A 19,586-nucleotide genomic window follows, 5' to 3' on the forward strand; every position below is an offset into this window, starting at 1 on the left:
GATCGGTTCTACCAACTCACACATATTGGTCATCCAAAGATATGCAATGAATATCCGGACCAATAGCTCTATTTATTTCCCTTTCGATTCATGAAACAAATTCATGAATGTATTTCCTTTAAAAAAATGTAAAACATTGTTTTCTAGGATGAAATCTTCACCATAACCCATTCACATAATCATAACAATATATACAAGATTATGTTGATGTCATATCTATGAAGTTTAAAAGATAAGCGTTATACTTGGTAGTCTAATTCCTTAATACTATGATCATACTATTATGATCATGTCACATCACTAGAGTATCATATAAAATATGTACAGTATATACAACTTCACAGTTATGTTTTCAATATAGCACGACTTGAAAGATATGTTAGGAATGAAACAGTTCAAGTCAATATTACTAACCTCAAGTGGAAGGATGATGTCGTCGTTGTAGTTCGTTACTTCTTCACATTCTTCAGGTCTTCAGAGTAATACTTGTATGTCTCAACATTCCTAGACTTTCTAGTCTAACCTAAACGAAGTTGACTCTAGTATTTAATCAAGCGACTCTAGATGAGTTTTGATACTAAAATATGACAACCAAACTTGACATACCAACGTTTGATGAGTTCAACCGAGCTATGCTCTAACAGATATGTAATTTGTATCTCGTAACCAATTTTGTGGAGAACTTTCTTGAACCAAAAGAAGGCCATTATCTTGCATCTTGTTGAACTGGCATGACTTTTGGATTGCTTATCGTGTTGAATAACTGAGTTATTCATTATTTTTCTTCCCTTTTAAAACAATTAGTAGTTACAGGAGTTGTGGAAGCACTTTTAATACAGGCATGTATTACATGGGTACATTTTCAGTTATCTTAGCTAAATTTCGGAAGTTTATTTTACTTTGGGTAACTGTGTACCTATATTGAGCTAATTGTAATGGTTTTATCATGAAAGTCATGTTCATATAATCAATAAAGAAGATTGGTTCTATATTTTTACTTTAAAGGGTTCGTAGTAGGATCAACAAAAAATAACAATTTATTTTTGGTTATCATGGAAATATAATAACAAATTGTTATTTTATTCTCAGATAACACAGTATTTAGCAACAAGTCAGGAAAGTTACCGAACCAAGTAGTTTGCTTCTGAAAAAGATATACGCATTCAACTTGTTGGGATAATTTATCTGTCCATACATATTTTGTTACAGAAATATATTTGAAACCTAAAGACAATAGTACTGAAAAATCATATTCCTGCTTGAATGCAGGCTCCTACTGGACCCCTTAGAAATTCATAAAATTCAAAGTTTTGATAAATATGCTATTAAAATAGCTAACTCCCCTGAATTAGTTTCTACCGTGACTCCAAATAATTCCACGTCGGCTTAGTCCATGTTGATTTACGTGGTACTCCCAGATGGTTTTACAATAACTAAGTGCATTATATTATTGCACCATATGAAAAACTTGAACCACTATGATTTTGTTATGCATATCTTATCAAATTTCTTAGTTCATTAAACAATTAAGCCTCTCACCTCATATTTGTATTCTCGTGTACCTTTTTTCTATAGTTTTTTTCCAAATGTGGCTTTTTTCATTTATCGGTGATCTTAATTCCTTTGATTTACAAATTTTGTTTAATTTGCATTCACAAACTTTAGCCAACCCCATGCAACATTTTTCTCAATTATATCCTCATATAAAGTTTTAGAAATATTTTCTGTCATTTTAGGCTCGCAGCTACATCCACTATATTTGTTGGGCACATAACAAAAAATAAATATATTTAGAAGGCTGCTAGAGTATCGCTACGATATCATTTTTTTCTTCACAGAAGAAAACAAATAAGAAAATCGGATTTCTTAGGTATAAACCACTTTCTTATACCTAAATTTTACATTATTATGTGAACACCATCTATACCCTAGTTTTACAGATGATGAATCCATTTAAGAGTGGTGAATCCCATGCTCACAACTTAATTTTATGGGCCACATAAATGACTGACACGTGTAAAATTTTAGAGGCAATAGCGTTACATGTCAGTTTAGCAAAATAAATTGCAAAATCTACCGAGGGAAAACCCGACGGAATTCTTACACAAGCCTCACTTGCTCATTACCTATTCCAATAATAGATGACATCCCAACCTAACCCAACCTAGACGACCTCCTTTTCTCAAGAATTCCTTCGGCGGGTTGGCCATTTTGGTAGAAAATGGTATCAGTCGTAGAAGGTTGTTACACGACTTACGGAGATCAAAAGAAAGGAGAGCTCTTTCTTTTTCCCCCTCTAACCCGATCAGAGAAACCCTCTCCTACTAAACTTTCTCCTGCCCAGATCTCTTCTTTTTGGAGCTGATATGGGCAGGTAATCTTTAAATCTCTCATCTCCAATCTTTAGATTACTTACCAATTTTCTGTCTTTTTTTGTTTCTGCATTAAGTATTTGGTTAGGATTTGATTTCTTCTTTGCTTTTTTAGATCTAATCTTAAACCTTTTGAAGATGATTAAGAACACCAGTAGCAACATCAAACGATCTCTAACACCAGCAGCAAAAGCTTCTCCTAAGACACTTGCAGCAACAACAACACTAAAGACACTAACAACACAGAGATTCAAAAGACCGAGTTCGATGAATTTTCAGACTGATCCAGACCAATTCAGCCCAAGGATAGTAGATTTTGGTTATTTGTGTTACCTTTACAACTGTATGTTTGGAAGAGAGGTTGATTATTGGTGGGATCTATGGATCCTTTTTCTCCAGTACCAAGTGTGTTACTATAGCTTTGAAGAAAACTTTGAGGAATGGTTGGATCTTTGGATCCTAACATCTCTACATGATGTAGATTTGTTTAATAATTTGGACGTGATTCTCTTAATCCAGATCTGGCCATTCAAACTACTCTTGTTAATTATGAATCGAAATGGGATGGTTGGATGTATTCTTGAAATCAGTTTATGTATCATTGTAAGATGTGTTGATTGTCTGCTTGATGAATCTAGATCTGCTTTTAATTTCCTGGTCAGTCCTGTAACCGAGTTAACTCATTGTATCATCAGTATTATTGTCAATATACGAGGCTCCGACTTTTTTCCTAGAAAAAGAAAAAAAAATTGGAAAAAGAAAGGAAAAAAAAAAAGTTTCCAGAGACTCCGGACTATAGACGATGGGACTATAGAAGTCTGAAACACGCCCGCGCTCCACGAGTTCTTTTCTTTATAATAAATCTTTAATAACTCTGCTGCTGTTGCTTCAAAAAAAAAAAAGAAAAAAAAAACTCTGCTGCTGCTGCATATCAGTAGATCAAGAGAAATCTTGTAAAACTTCAACAAAGATAAAGATATAGACATGAGAGGTGTTGGAGGACCATTACTATGCATTGGAGATCTACTCAGTGATGTAACTGAAGCTTCGGAAATTGGGGATCACAATGAAACCTGTTCTTCTTCCTTATCACCCACGCCCTCACTTCCTACAGATTCTCTTCTCCCCCCATCAAAACTACCCCAATTGTTTCAGGTGATTGAATTTTTAAACCCCTTTCTTTATTTCAATTTTCTTCGTCATTTTCTGGTCAAACCCTAAAACTTGATTTTGATTTCTTTGTCTCATAAATCTGTATACATTTGAATCTCTGTTGTTTGGTTTGCATACCAGGAAAACTATAGCCAGTTGAGTGAAGCATTGGATGGGACTGATCACTCATGGACAGCATTGACTCTTAAGGTGGTGCAAAATCTCGGCTCAAATTATATTTGTATTTGAATTTGGTTGGGAAGAACAATCTCGTATCTGTATGTAGAAATCTCTGTTGTGTTCGTCGTATATTGGAGTAAGATGTAAATGCCCTTTACTCACCAGAGTATCCGATTTTCCTTCTAGCCTGATATTTATCCCGGAATTGACATTTGCATTAGTAATTCCTGACCGACACTGAACAAAGTTGTTTAAAGTAAGTTAGGTTACAGTACTCTATGAAGTTGGCTCATTGCAATGACTCATGTAATGCTTTTGTGCCATTATGTCAGTTATGTTCTGCGCTGGAGACTGCTGATAAGTTAGTGCAATCAAACAACTCTAACGTCAGATTTCTGTCGGAGAAAGTTGAAGTTCTTGAGAGTATTGTGAAGAGAGGAGATTCTGCAGTTAAGTCAGCTAAATTCATACATGATAAACATAGCAATGAAAGTTCTTCCGTCGGGAATTAGATACAAGTATGATTTCGGTCTTAAGAAATGATGAATATCCTACCTTATTTGAAGCACAATTTTTGGCTGTGTGGTTGATTCTTTGTGCCGATAAAAGACAAACACTGAAGAAAGATCTGCAAATGCGGGATAGCTTTAAGTGGTAAGTTGTTTTTTTTTTCCTTATTTCGCTTGATTATACGACCAGGAAAACTTATGCTTAGAACAGTTTGTATTTCTCTTGAATACTCCTTAACATCAAACAGAGTATGAACATATCTGTAGTTTGTGATTGTGTATTCACTTGTTTTTACAAGGGAATATCTTTAGTTTGCATTTGTATATATACTTGTTTTTACTGGGGAAATATAGGTCAGGTTATTTTTAAGGTGTAGATTCTCACAATAGGCGTGTGAGAAAATGGCAAGAGTATTAGCCACCAATGAGCTAAGGAAAGGTTGTACTGTTCTAAGTAGAAACTCCACGACTGTCGATATCAAGTAGATAATTAGTTCATCTGTTTATTCATAACATTCCCACAAAAAACATTTAACAGGTATCTAGTATACACTCCAGCAGGTCTTTAGAAGATCAATTGAACAACATATAAACTGAGGAGTTAATTCAAAATCCTCACCCTATCAAACTTTACTGACCCAATACTGACACATTCGCAAAATAGCTCTTTTACAACAGTAAGTTGTTTATTGATCAGAAATTATGTTCTACACTACCACACTAGTGGTATAACTGAATCTGCAGCATCCAAAGAGATATTGCTATGAGTATGAATTCTTGTTGTGAATCTATCACCTTCAATTCCTTTCCTATCAAAACACTTCCAAGTACCTAAACGTAGATTGTAAATATATGATTGCTTATATCTATCCCAGGAATGATATGCTATGAGTTCTCCTTTCATCTTGATGTATTCAATTTCGTCGAAGTATGAGTAGAAATTCCAATGGTCCTTGTAGTCTGCTTTTTGACCCAACATTCGGGATTACAGTTAAACACCCACATGACCGCATCAGTTTTTGACGAAGGATCGAAGAGGCTCAATTCGCCTTCCACCTCAAAAAGATGAAACTGATATTCATGGTATCTTCTATACAATGGAGAAACGTTAGTTCTATGGTGCGAAACTCCTCGGTTTCTATATTAGCTTCTATGGTGCGAAACTCCTCGGTTTCTATATTGAATGACAATATCGAGTCTGATAGACTACGATGAACTTTATTCAGAAACGAATACAAGTGACGATCAACTATCCAGTAAAAAGTCCCATTAATTTATTGGTCCGCGAGTTATAACCCCAAAGGTGTCACATCCATGCACAAAAACTCCACCAAAACAAAATGTTCACAAAAACCCCATTTAACATAAACTGTCTACATTACCCTTCTATTATTTAAATCACCCCAACAAAAACAAAAATCAACCCAACCTTTAAATTTTATTATATTATCACCACGCACAACAACCCACCACCAGCAACACCACCACCGCCCGTCGTCGTCGCCGCCACCGACCACCTTCGCCGGCTCCACCGACCACCACCGCGCCACCACCAGAAAAATGAGAAACCAAAAATTGGTTTCACCAAAATAAGATGAAACCAAATTTTGGTTTCATCATAAAAGAAAGGAGAAAGAAGAAGAAGAAAAAATGAAACACAATAAGATGAAACCTTCCACCACCGTCAACTGCACCGCCCCCATCGCCACCACAACCATAATCACCACAACCACCACTACCATTACCTCCTTAACTAAGACTACTTTCAACAAAAAACAATCCACAATAAGATGAAACCTACCACCACCGTCAACTGCACCACCCCCATCGCTGCCACAACCACCACTACCATTACCCCCTCAACTACAACCAGTTTCAACAAAAAATAATCCACCTGTATCCCACCATCAAAAATTGGCTTCACAGATATTAATATTCAACAAAATGAAAAAAATACGATGAAACCTAATTAGGTTTCATCAACTTCAGCCAATTCATTACACTTTTAACAATGCAGACATACACCTCTTTAATTGTAACCCATATCAGTCCTTTATGCAACACCTGAAGCTCAACTACAACTCTCATTGCATTAGCACCACCCTTACTCAGTTAATCGATTCTTTATCACTTCCATAACTTCAATTAAGGCCACCACTACCAACAAAACTTCTTCATCAATACCTGGAGTACCAGTACCAGACCCTGCTATACACATTCTACCAATTCATACACACGTATAATCAAAACCACCATTGTACATACAATCGAAATCACATATTGTCATTTCACCAACATAACTTCAATGATGAAACCAAACATGCCGTCTTCCAAGTCAGACTGAATAAACTAGACAAAAATCAGGTGAAACCAAAATTTGGTTTCATCATAAACTTAATTTTCATCATTAAAATCTTTGGTTTCATGACATAAAATAGGCAAGTTTATGATGAAACCAAATTTGGTTTCATCATTAGTTTACTGTTTTCACCAACCAAAACTGTCAGAATTTGATGAAACCAATTTTGGTTTCATCATAAATATGTCATTTCCCAATACAATATTGATTTCGACTTTGAAGATGTATCATCATTTGGTGGTGATGAAAACATCATAAGGTGGTGGTGGTGATTGTAGAAGATTGAACGAGGAGGCAGAGGTGATGTTGGGAGCGGATATGCAAGTACTGGTGTTGATTGTAGATGAGGTGTTGTTGGTGGCCGATTTGAAGGTATTGGTGGTGGTTTTAGATGATAAAAGGAGGAGGTAGAATTAGTGTTGGTGGTGGATCTGATGTACTGGTGGGAAAAACAAAAATAAGAGGAGGCGGTGTTGTTGATGGAAAATCTGTAGACGGAGAAGAAGAAGGTGATGATGGTGTTAATGGAGGAGAAGGAGGTGATGATGGTGTTAATAAGAGGAGACGGAGGTTCTGTTGGTGGCGGATCTGGACACATCGGTTGGTTTGATGGTGACGGAGGTTCTGTTGGTGGCGGATCTGGACACATCGGTTGGTTTGATGGTGGCGGAGCTACTGTTGGTGATAGATCTGAATAGAAATAGAAGAAAAAGAGACGAAGGTTTCGTGGAGGAGACGAAGGTGTTGCTGCTGGTGGTGACGGAGGTGTTGTTGTTGGTGGTGACAGGAGGTGTTGCGATGGTGTTCATGGAGAGATATTTGTTGCTGCTGGTGTTAATGGTGGTGGGGAGATGAAGACCGCATAAATAGAGAAAAGAATGGAGAGAAGAAGAAGATAAGATAAAAAGGGTATGTTTGACTTTTTTTAAAGTAATAAAAACTAAATTTGCACATTATTATTTGACCTGGTGTTTTTGTGTCACTTTTTAGTTAAATGGTCTTCATTTATTAAAAATAATATGACTGGATTTTTTGTATCACATGTTTGGTCATCTTGGTTTTATTTAACTAATTTTGTTAACTTATTGATCGCTATTGGGAATGCTAAATTTAGTATTTAGCTGTAACATACAGGCTGTAACTTCGCTTTAACAAGGATCAGTTTGAACAAAATTATATAACATACAAGTATATTTTGGCAACATTGTGGATGGTCTTCAGAATTAAAATGCAAGAAATGCCGATTATTGAACAGAGGCTGACTCCACAATCTACGTGTCTAATCCGACAAGCAACGTAAATTAGTGAAAGGATTTACCGTCATCCGAGCTCTTGATTATAAAAGCCAAGGATTAATTTCTAACGTCCCACGTGGGTTCTTCCCTCTCTAAACTAATGGCTACTACCTACCTAATCTATGTATCTAACTCTAGAATACCATGTTGTTGAACTCTGATGAGATGTTACTCCTCATGTGGCCCCACAAATCTCCCAAAATCATATCATGACTGCAAATGTCATTGTAAATCTGAAACATCGTCATGCTTAATACCATACCCAAAGTGTAGCTATGCAGGTCTTGCCTTGGAAGTTGAAACTTTGAACCAGCCATATATTACACGAATGAAGAAAAACTTTCCTACATGCCGTAGTGTTTAAATATTTCTTATGCATCTAAATATAGGATTGTAATTAAAACACTTGCTGAGTCAGACTGCACCAAGCTGCAAAATGTAATGCAAAATGCCAAAAGGCCTGGACAAGGAAGCCAAAAGTAGGACAAAAAGAGAGCGGAAGAATAAGTTTTTCAAAGCCAATAAACCACAAAGCCCGGCTATATATGGCAATTTCAACTGGCTACTGTTCTGTTCTCTCAGAGTAGATGCAGTAAAATAAATAAATAAAAATTTACTTCTACATCCTTCCTAGCTAAACCCACTTTCTCACCCACCTTCATTTTCTACTCTCACTAGAACAGAGAAATTCAGAAAGTAGTGGAGATTGGGTTTGGTAGTACTAGTTGTGAGAGACTGAGTTGAAATGTTAGAGAAGAAGATGATCTTGAGTTCTAATCCTATGAAGCGTCTAAAGACCAACAACACTGATCATAATGAAGACACTAGTACGGGTGACTCCAGCAAAGATTCATCAAGTTTTTCGGGGTTGTGGGAAGGTTTAAGTCCAGAAATTCTGTCTCTAATCTTTGTGAGAATCCAACAAGATGAGTTGGTAAAGATAGTTCCATTTGTTTGTCAACCATGGAGGGAAGTTGTAGCTGGTCCATATTGTTGGTCTGATATTGATATTGAACAATGGTGTCGTCGCTGTAATGATTCTTCAAAGATCGATTTGGTTGTTCGTAAACTAATTCGTCGGAGCAGAGGCCATTTTCACCGACTTTCTGTTTACAAGCTCAGTAACTTTGGGTTTACTTTTGTTGCTAACTGGTAAGAACAACACCCATGTTTGACTTCTGCAACTCTGTTTTTCTTGTGTTGTTTTAAGCGGTTTTAACAGCTAGATTTTGCGAGTTGAAAGATGGGTTTTTGTTGGTTATGATTATAATGATCTTTTCTAGTCAGTTGTTGTAATGGGTTTTTAGTTTGAGTGAAAGCTTTTGTTGTTGTTCTGTTTTTTAAGGTTATGTTGGAGTTGCCCAATTGCATGCAACTTCTTTTTACCGGCGTTTCATTTTCTTATGTTTTTTTGGTTTGGGGAGAGGTTTATGAACATTAAATGCTTCTTTTGGGGACTAGATTATTTTAAGGGAGGTTGTTAATGGAGGAATTGAGTAGGTGAACAGAGTTAAATGAGCTAACCCGTTCAATTAGATCCATTAGAAGATGGGTTTCTTTGTTCTGAAGAGATGAATACTGATCTTTTTGTTGAGTACTATTGTTATTTGTTATAATTGGTTTTGTTGAAATGAAGGGTCAGAACTAGTACTCAGTCAGGGTAAATGGGTTTTGGTGTTGCTTTGGATTTTCGTATTCTTTGCTAAGGCAATGTGGCTATCGCAATCTTCTGTTATTTCATTTTGAAATTTCTGTCATCTAATGGTAGGGATTTATGTTTCAGTTTTGATAGAAATGTTTAGATCTTTTGGTTATTTGTTTTCTGGTATTGACTATGGCAAGTCAATTGAGTTGATTCAGTGCTAGTTGAAGGATGAATATTGAGTTTGTGGTTACTCTACTCTAACTAGCTTGGTTTAGCAGTCTAAATAACATTACGGGTTTGTTTGAGTTCAAAATTTGAGTCCTCAAATTATCATATTTCAAGGGAGAATGATTGTTTGCTTAGTTATTGAGGTCAATGTAAGTGTTCAATCTTGTTTGTCGAAGTTTCATTTTTCATCCACCAGTATGAGCTCTGTTGTTATGTTGTAGATCTTTTCGAAATGAGTTCATGATTATAGTTTATGGAGTTGATTTAGTACTTACTGAATTATGGCTGCATTGTCCAAGTTTTATATTCTATGATTGGATGTATCTTGAACTCCTTAGAATTTTTTTGCATGTTGATTGACACTCTCTAGCATACTTTAGACAAGGCAAGGGAGTCTGGTGAGCTATGTTATGAGACTTCAGTGTTTTGAGCTGCCACTGTTCTGTTTTACAAAATTTATATCTAACTTTATGTCAATTTTTTTTAGGGAGAGGAAAAAGATGTGATTTGAATCAGTAGTTATCGATAGTTTAGTGTGTAGGGAAATTGTTGCTAAGGTAATCTGGTAATCCAATTCTTTTGGTTTGGTTTTTTTGGGCAATTGTTGCTATGGCAATTGTCCCTAACTTTTTCTAGAACTATCAACAACGTATCACGATGCTTACTGTTATTTGGACTTTAAAGCTTTTCTAGGTTCTATTTTTGTGTATTAAAGAACTGAATTGATGATTCGAGCTAATCAAACTTAAAACAAGTAATCGACTTTGCCCTCATGTTTAAACTTCGCATTCTTGTTTTTCCTTCAGTGCCAAGTTTACTTACTAATTAAGTTTTCCAAAATGTTTGTATGTCTTTTGAGATTACCAAAGAAGTTTGTCACTTGTTGTCAAAATGACAATGCGTAGATACTGATATTTAGTTACTATTATGCTTGTCAAATGGCATTATCTTGGACTATTTAGTCAGCGGTCAAGGTAAAAACACCGATTTTATTTTGAAAGATTTATACTGATTTTTCTGAACTAATTCTTGTTCTTTGGTTACTTTCTTGCAGTGCTGAACACCTCAAGGCATTACAGATCCCAATGAGTGGAGTAACTGATAAGACGGTCAAGAAGTATGTCACGTCCTTTGCAAAGTTGACATTCTTAGACATCAGCAACTGCTTACAAATTACTTGCAAAGGACTTGAGATTCTAGGAAATAACTGCAAGTCGCTGACTTCCTTGAGGAGGAACATGCCACCACCGGAGTGGGAAAAGGATGGAAAACTACCTGCTGCAAAGAGTAATGATGGAGAAGCAATGGTTATAGCTAATACAATGACAAGTCTTTGCCAACTCGAGCTTGCTTATGGTCGATTTGGTGATTTAGGGCTTGATGCATTGGTTACTAAGTGCAAAAACCTTACCCATCTTGACATACTTGGGTCTGTTTGTGTACGGCTTGATGGTGATCTTTTGGACAAATGTGAACGTCTTATGGTGTTTAGGGGGCCTTGGGATCATTATGATGCCTTTTCAGACAATGATGGCGATGATAATGAAGCTGCATCTGGGTCATCAGACTCAGATTACGATCAATGAGGTACTCTAGTTTCTTGGTGTGTTTTTTGGGAGTCCCGCCTGTGCATTGGTGTTTCCAGTGGTTAATAGTAGGTGGCTTTGAAGTTATACTGGATGCTTTATATTTTGGTTATCGCCACATCTTTTGATTTTACCTCTTGAGGATGGGATTTAGACTAAACTATGCTAAAGAAATACTGCAAATAACTAACTTATACATGATTGCTGGTCCGGTGCTGAACAGACAAACCTAGCCCTTTTCTTTCTTTCTCCAGTTTAGGTAGAGGGTTTATATGAAGTCCCTAGATGGAAACTCCATATGATTATATTTATGTTAGTTTAAGTTTGTTAGATTTCCTCAGCTTTATATGAGCACTCTTCGTTTACCAACAACTGTGAACAATACAACACTCTTTGATATGAATGGTTAATATGATGCTGTTATTTACTGCTTGTCATCTCAATTTACGCCATGTTGAGATGACAAGGCACAGTGTTGTTCTCTTGCATTTTTTGGTTATCTTCGATCTTTGCGTAATTTAGTGCATGATACATGATGCAGTACTATGTAACTGAATGCTTTTGCCACTGGACTGAGACCTTTACTTCTTCAATGCCGGAGGAATTTGTTTATTTGTTCTTCCATATTATTTTCCACTAGGTTGAGTATAGAGACTGCTATGGCAGTTCGCTCATCAGTATTCTCGATTCATTTAGCTCAGCTTTTACACTTTCTTCAGGTCAATGCAGCCCCGTGAGGCACTGTAAATACTCTAGCTTCCTTTACTAGTGCACAGCACAAGTGTTCTAATAGAACAACACAAAACTAGAAAGTGAAGTGAACACTTTTTACAGTCCTTCGTGACACTGACACCTCCCTGGATGGATTCATAAGCTCCATTAGGAATCTTACCAGGGTTCTGCTATTCTTATGTATATGCACCCCATCCAACAAAATATGCATCCAGACATAGCCCAGCATACACCTGTCTTCCAGCGGTTGTATCATAGGAAGCTCTGAATTCATGCATTCTTGTACCTGTAGAGCTTAGAAGAGTAACATACAATCCCATATAGCTAGTCTTCCTCTCTGCTCTTGACCACATTTTTCAGGGCTCGAACTCCTGTGTATTCTTTCTACACTCTAGTGGCTCACACACCCTCTCAACCCTTTAAAGTAATTGGATTACATAGATAATAGATTCATACTGATACTGAACTTAATAACGGTGCTTCACCTCATTTTTTCCTGGCTAGTTAGTATTCGTGGCTCTACTTTCAATCACCTCATGTCGGGACGCGTAAAGTTGAACAGTATGTCATAGGAGGGGAGACATTGCTCAATTTTAACTGTCTTAACCGTACAGATGGTGTCTGTGAACTGTGAAATGTTTCATCCACCAAGGAAAAACATGCGAATTACCAGAAATTGCAAATGGAATTAGCCCTTCATAAATGGGAAAATCCTGACATATTCAGTATGAGGAACTAGCTTCAGTTGTGGCACATATCGTAGCAAGTTTACAAGGTCCTCTAGCGCCATGTCAGGCGAGCCTATGAGCATCAACTTAGAACTTAGGATGTTCAAAGTAAGAAAAAACTTACAAAACCAAACCATACTAGTAATCCATGCCCAACCTAATAATGCAAGAGTGAAAGTCCACTTATAGTCAAAGCAGTCCAGTGTGATTATTATTAGCAAACCATGAAATGCAGGCAGCGGCAGTATAGTTTGTGGGATGTTGCACAAGTCCAATTGTGGGCTCTCTTTTTTTTTCCGATTACTCCAAACTTATCAAGACACACTATTTTCACTTTGAACTCACAAATATCAAAACTTACAAATATCAAATTGTTGCGCACCCAAACCAACAGAGCAAGTAAGATTTTGCACCTCCCTAAGATGTTTTTGTTTATGCAGCTGTGAACTTCTTAGTGAGCACTGAGCAGTAAGCGCAAGCATGGGCCAGTGTCTCTACCTAGCAAAAAATCAATGTAACCGGAAACAGGTTGACGAAAGAAAGAAAACGCTGCATTTCAAATAAACAAGTGCAAAAAATTAACTTTGTAACAAGTGGATAGGAGAAGGAATTTTTTTTAAAAGGGTCTGTAGATAAAGGAAGATCAATCCTCAATGACAAAAAGTATATTTCTAGACTATTTGATGCCCTATGACAAGATTTTTTGGTGTTCACCTCTAAGTTTCAAGAAAATAAAAGATTTGTGTTCCTCTCTACACTGATTGGTGATGCAAAGCTAACAAACGTCATTAGAACTTTTCAAAACTACAAGAGGGGCGTTCAAATAGGTCTTTTTGTGGTCTATTTTCTAGTGAAGTACTTCATCCGTTCCTAATTAATACGCTGGTTTTGTTTCTAGGGAAAATTAAGGAAATTAAGAGAATTAATCATTGAAAGCAGTCTCATAACACTTGTCAATAAAAGAAGTGAAATGAAATGGTCTCATGACACTTGTCAGCAAAAAAAGTAAAGTGAAATGGTCCCATGACACTTGTCATCAAAAAAAATTAAGAGAACAGTGATCCCACAAAACTAAAGTAACACTTGACTTTTCCAATTAGAAAACCAGACTATTTTTTTGAAACATTCATTTTAGGAAACCAGCCTATTAAAAGGGAACGGAGTGAGCACACAAGATGCCTTTTGCAAGGCTCAATGGTAGAGTTGGACATCTTAATCCTAAACAGTGACCCATTGAACTGCCAAGATGATTTGTTCTTAAGTACCTTATTAAACCATCAAAATGATTGATTAATGAAACTTGAGCTATGACATAACTAACCACTGCTCCCTTTGTGGAGTATTTTGGTCTCTATCGAGTCACAGCCGGCTGGAGAAAGGATCATCCTTGGTACATTCCGAAAGTCAAAAACTTATATTCTCCTTTAATTGTTTTTTAATTCGAGGGAAAAGCTTTTTCTTGGACGTATTCACTAATAATTTTATAGCTCTAAATTTGTATTATTAAAGCTGTGACGTTTTGAGGAAATTTGAATGGATTTTTTAGTCAATGGTAGGCGAATGGGAACATAAATTCTAATGGGAGGAAGTTGTTTAATCTAAATGATGATTTAATCATGGATTAAGGTGGTGTGTCAATTATTGAACAAGTCCAAAAATATTAGGGAAGCCCTATTGGACGAATTGGTGGCCGAAATTTCATATGGAAGTATTTGATGTATACTAATAGCTTGTTTTTAATTTGGGTTTTGGTTAAATTGTTTTGCAGGAGTCGGTGAGGTATCGTCATCTCCATGCCATAGATAAGCAGTAATCTTTTACTATTGCAAGAGAAAAGGTGTTTTTTGGACGTACTGCCGAAATTAAAATTTCTCAAGTCATCGTGAGCCAGGTTGAAATATTTGATTAATCTCTTGGTATTTGGTAGAACAACTGGGTTGAAAGAAAACTCATTTTGGCACTTTAATCCAACAAGAATGCGTATTTGGGGGGGACGGCAAAAAAAAATTAGGGGCGACTTTTTTATTTCCATCCTATAGGTGTGGCTATGGGACGTCCTAATAGTTAGAAAATACCTAAATACCTTTTTATAAACAGTAATTTAGTATTGGTTTTATCAACCGATTATGACTGTGTTTTCTTCTTTGCTTTGTTTCGAAAATTTTGAAATTGGGGCTACTAGTACAATCGGTAGATAATAAATATCACGAGTTTACCGAATGTGAAAACAGAAAAATACAAAATTCCACTAGTTTTTGAAAATTTTGAATTTGGAGCTACTAGCACAATCGGTAGATAATGAACATCACGAGACTACCGATTGTACAACCGGTAGATAATAAATATCACAAGTCTACCGATTGTGAAAATAGAAAAATGCAAAATTCCACTAGTTTTTGAATTTTTTTAATTTGGGGCTACTAGCACAATCGGTAGATAATGAACATCATGAGAGTACAATCGGTAGATAATAAATATCACGAGTCTACCGATTGTGAAAATAGAAAAATGCAAAATTCCACTAGTTTTTGAAAATTTTGAATTTGGGGCTACTAGCACAATCGGTAGATAATGAACATCACAAGACTACCGATTGTACAATCGGTAGATAATAAGTATCACGAGTCTACTGATTGTGAAAATACGAAAATGCAAAATCCCACTAGTTTTTGCAAATTTTGAATTTGGGGCTACTAGCACAATCGGTAGATAATGAACATCACGAGACTACCGATTGTGAAAATAAAGAAACTCAAAATTCCATTGATTTTTGAAAATTTTGAATTTGGGGCTACTACCACAATCGGTAGATAATGAACATCACGAGACTACCGATTGTACAATTGGTAGATAATAAACATCATGAAACTATCGATTGTGCGTATTTATTTGAACAAAAAGGTATAATCGGTTGATAAAGTACTTTATTATCTACCGATTCTGAGACGGTAATGGTGTTGAATAATCGTCTCTTTAATCAGTATTAAGCCTTGAACATGATATTCTTCATGATGTTTCTCACCTTCTTCTTCATACCCATCCATGTTTGTTGTTGATTTAAGAAAAAATGATATTCTCCACCATTTTTTATTTCTTTCTTCTACTCTAAAAATCTTAAAACTACAAAACTAAAACAATTTTCCTTTATATAATCTAAACTACCGATTGTTAAGGGTAGAATCGACATTATGAAAAATGAGAGATCAGGGTGGCTTCATTTTAGTTTTGGATGACCCTATTTTATCTTATTAGTCGCCTCTAATCCTTTCAGGGTCTCCCCTAAAGACGTCAGGCTTTTTAACGGAGCTTTGACAAAGTCTTTTTCAAAAATTGCAGTACTCATCATTGTTATTTCTAAGATAGTTTTCACCTTAACAATTGGTGGATGTTCGTAGGCCATAGTCATATATACCTTTTTTCAAATATTACAATACTCATTGTCATGGTTTTTTTCCTTTCTTTTTTCCTGAAAAGTTTACGATTTTATTAATTAACCATTCGTGGTAAGAACCTCCCAAGTAGTCATGAGTTACAACATCAATTACTTCTAGTTGAATCTGTAACCCAACCGTGAATTTGGCGAGTCCATCTGCAACTTGGTTTGCTTTTTTTTTTTTATGCGTGTGTGATTTTTATTTGGTCTAAATTGCCGAGATGTTGTCGTATTTCTTTGAGCATATTCTTGATGTACCAAGGCACTTGTTGTTGATTGTTTGCAATAATGAAGTGTACCAGAGTAGTGAACCTGTTTCGTACCATAATTTCTTCCGGTTATGTATGTTTGCTATTCTTGTCGATAGTAAGACAACTCAAGATTCTGCTGTCAGGGCTGTCGTGATTCCAATTGGTGATGCAGTTGCGATAATAGTTCTGCCATCGTGGTTTCTAGCAATGAAACCTGCTCCTGCTGGTCCCGATAACCCTTGAACTCTTTTTCGTTCTCAGACTGTATTGATTTAGATTCATTCCCTCTCTGGTAGTATCCACTTGACTAGTATCATCTCCCTATTGATGTGGAAGGTGATGGATACTCTTTGATGTGGTTGGAGCTGATATTTTAATGATTTTGATTTACTTGGTGATGTTGTGTCCATATCAAAGGTAGATATTGTTGGGCCCATTGAAGTTCCTGAGAGAGTAATAAGGCAATGTGAAATATTTTCTCTGGAGAGTTATTCGTATTCTTGTACACCTTTGAGTTCTCGTCAATCTACATGTGCTACATAGAGAACCAACATATTGTTAGTGTTTTTTTTGACATTTTTAAAAGTAGAATTTGTTGAAGATTTGCTGGTGTGGCTTCTCTGTTTGATGTTGTTGTTGTTGTTGGTTGTTGCCTTTATTGTTGTTGTATCTTTTGATGTTTCCTCCATTGTTGTTGGTGTTGATAGAAACCTTGTCTCCACTGTTGTTGGTGCTGGTGTTGTTATTGTTGGTGTCGTTGTGATGTAAACCAGTCAATAGCTCATGATGTGTTGAAAGAGTTGTGGTTGGTTGTGTTGTTGATGTTAGGGGGAAGACATGTTAACTGGTGGGTCTGAGTGTAGAGGAAGGATAGAGTGGGTGGGATGGTTGGATAATGTAAGCTATTGGTAGTGTTTTGTGTGTTTCTGGCAATATGAGACAACACTAAGGTCCATATTTGTTTGGCATGATGCATTCGAAAAGCAGATGTTGTGCTAATTCTGGTTGGGTGCTACATCTTGGACATATGTTGGTACTTGTAATGTTTCTGTGGTGCAGGGCGCTTAAAGATTGGCAGTGCTTCATGGTGGACTTTCCAAAGGAAAAAGTCTGATTTTTGGAGGGCAGTCTAGCTGCCAAATATTAGAGGGGTTGAAAGTGGGTATTGAAGATTGTGGGGATGATTGTGTTTGGTTTGTCGGGTTTGGTAAAGTGGTTTCATTTTGCTTTGCAAGAATCACATAGCCTGTCTTTACTGAATATTGTCCTGATTTGGTGTATGGCCAGATTATGGAATCTGGTGGGTTTGGTAGGTTCATGCTTTTAACTGTTATGTATATGAGTAACACTTTATTACATGAAGTATCTATTATTAATACTCATGTGTATCAGTAAATTATAAAACATAATAACTAAAGAGGAATGATCTGTGGACACTTTTATATGCACACTATCACACATGATTTGCATCATTTTCTCCAAAACCTCAAATATTAATGAATTCAATTCTAATATTTCAGTGATATATTCCTCTTATAAGACTCTCCATTCCTACCAAAATTGAACATGATCCAAGATACCAAACCTCACTTTCTACAGATCTTAATTTCCACAATTAGTTTTTAAATGTTGATTTTCAAAGGGGTGGATCATGGGGTTATACATTTCGAATTGTGCTCATTTTTGATAGTAATATATAATCTTATGAGAGGAATGTATCATAAAATATTAGATTTAAATTCATTGTCGTTTGAGTTTTTTGGACAAGATGGCACAAATCATGTATGATTGTGTGCATATAAGAGTGTCCTTGGATCCTTCCTCATAATTAAATTAAAATTCTTTCTTTTCAGAATCAAGTGTTGTGGAACAAATGGTTAAGACTGTAACACCTTATACCTGTTCTGCGGTCAAACCTTTCCCTCCTTTGACCAGACATTGGTTGATTTTAGATTTAAACCATTATCTAAGGTTGTTCGACATTGACTGAGATTGGGCTTAAACCTGCTTTTAAGTTTGTTCCTTTCGACCTTATTTATCGTCTTTCATATCCAAAATATTGTTGTTTGACTAAAATTAGTCTGAACTATGTTCTCAGTTGGTTCGAATATTAAACCTTACTTTTCCAACATGGCTAATAAGAGTACTAAGTTATTTGGGAGTGCACCAAATCCATAAAATACATAATATTTTCTACCTTGTTTTATATGGAATCTGGTACGCTGCTTAGTAATTGTTACCCCTAGTAGCAGCCATGTACTTGTCGTTTTATATTTCCAAAATATTGACATTATTTGTATGAGTCTAAAAGTCATGTTTATCATTGCCATTTCTGGTGAATGAGATATATGATAAATTCTTCAAACCTTCTAGAGGGCTTAAACAAGGACACCCTTTATCTCCTTATTTATTCCTCTTGTGCATGGAAGCTCAAGAGCTCTTTCTTATGCCGAAGACCTAGGTCTAATTATTGGTATTTCTGTCTGCAAAGATGCTCGCTTTATATCTCATCTTCTTTTTATTGACGACTGCATAGTTTTCTACCAAACAAACATGCATGATTGCAATAACCTGTTGGAGCTATTCAAATGCTTCAGCACTACCTCTATTCAACTCATTAATTTCAAAAAGACTGGAATCTTCTTCAGTAAAAATACTTAGGAACAACAAAGTATCAACATAAGAACCACTATGGGAGTTCAGATGATTGACTCTAGAGACAAATACCTTGGCTCTCCACTTTTTCACTACCAGAAGCAAAATTGTTTCTTTCAAACCTTGTGAGGATAAATTGAAGCACATATTGGATGGTTGGAAAACTACTTACCGGAATCCCGCTGGCATACAAATCCTCACCAGCTCTGTCACTTCCACATCTTGTATTTGTCAGTAGAACTACTTCAAAATGCCCAAGCAAACTTGCCAGGACATCAACAAGCTTCAGAGGGACTTCTTCAGGGGAAAAGACTTTGAGAACCCTAAAGAATATTATCCAAAAGCCTGGTTTGCAAACCAAAAGATTTAGGAGGTTTTGGATTCATGAACATGGAAGCATTTAACAATGTTATGATCACTAAAATGGGGTAGAGAATCACCCAGGAAAGAGAGTCTCTTTT

General features: G+C 36.1%; 2 protein-coding genes across 2 annotated transcripts; both read left to right on the forward strand.

Moving 5' to 3' along the window:
- Nucleotides 1-3,237: 3,237 nt before the first annotated feature.
- LOC113361272 lies at nucleotides 3,238-4,539 on the forward strand. Its single transcript, XM_026604565.1, has 3 exons — nucleotides 3,238-3,527; nucleotides 3,666-3,734; nucleotides 4,037-4,539. The coding sequence occupies exons 1-3, from the start codon at nucleotides 3,357-3,359 to the stop codon at nucleotides 4,214-4,216; spliced, it is 420 nt and encodes a 139-aa protein (XP_026460350.1). The 5' UTR covers nucleotides 3,238-3,356; the 3' UTR covers nucleotides 4,217-4,539.
- A 4,008-nt stretch (nucleotides 4,540-8,547) lies between these two features.
- Nucleotides 8,548-11,700, forward strand: LOC113361273 (F-box protein FBW2-like). The gene is made up of 2 exons (XM_026604566.1): nucleotides 8,548-9,019; nucleotides 10,795-11,700. Exons 1-2 carry the CDS (start codon nucleotides 8,613-8,615, stop codon nucleotides 11,324-11,326), a joined length of 939 nt encoding a protein of 312 aa, XP_026460351.1. The 5' UTR covers nucleotides 8,548-8,612; the 3' UTR covers nucleotides 11,327-11,700.
- Nucleotides 11,701-19,586: the final 7,886 nt, after the last annotated feature.

Source organism: Papaver somniferum, chromosome 3, assembly GCF_003573695.1.
Source record: "Papaver somniferum cultivar HN1 chromosome 3, ASM357369v1, whole genome shotgun sequence".
Lineage (NCBI taxonomy): Eukaryota > Viridiplantae > Streptophyta > Magnoliopsida > Ranunculales > Papaveraceae > Papaver > Papaver somniferum.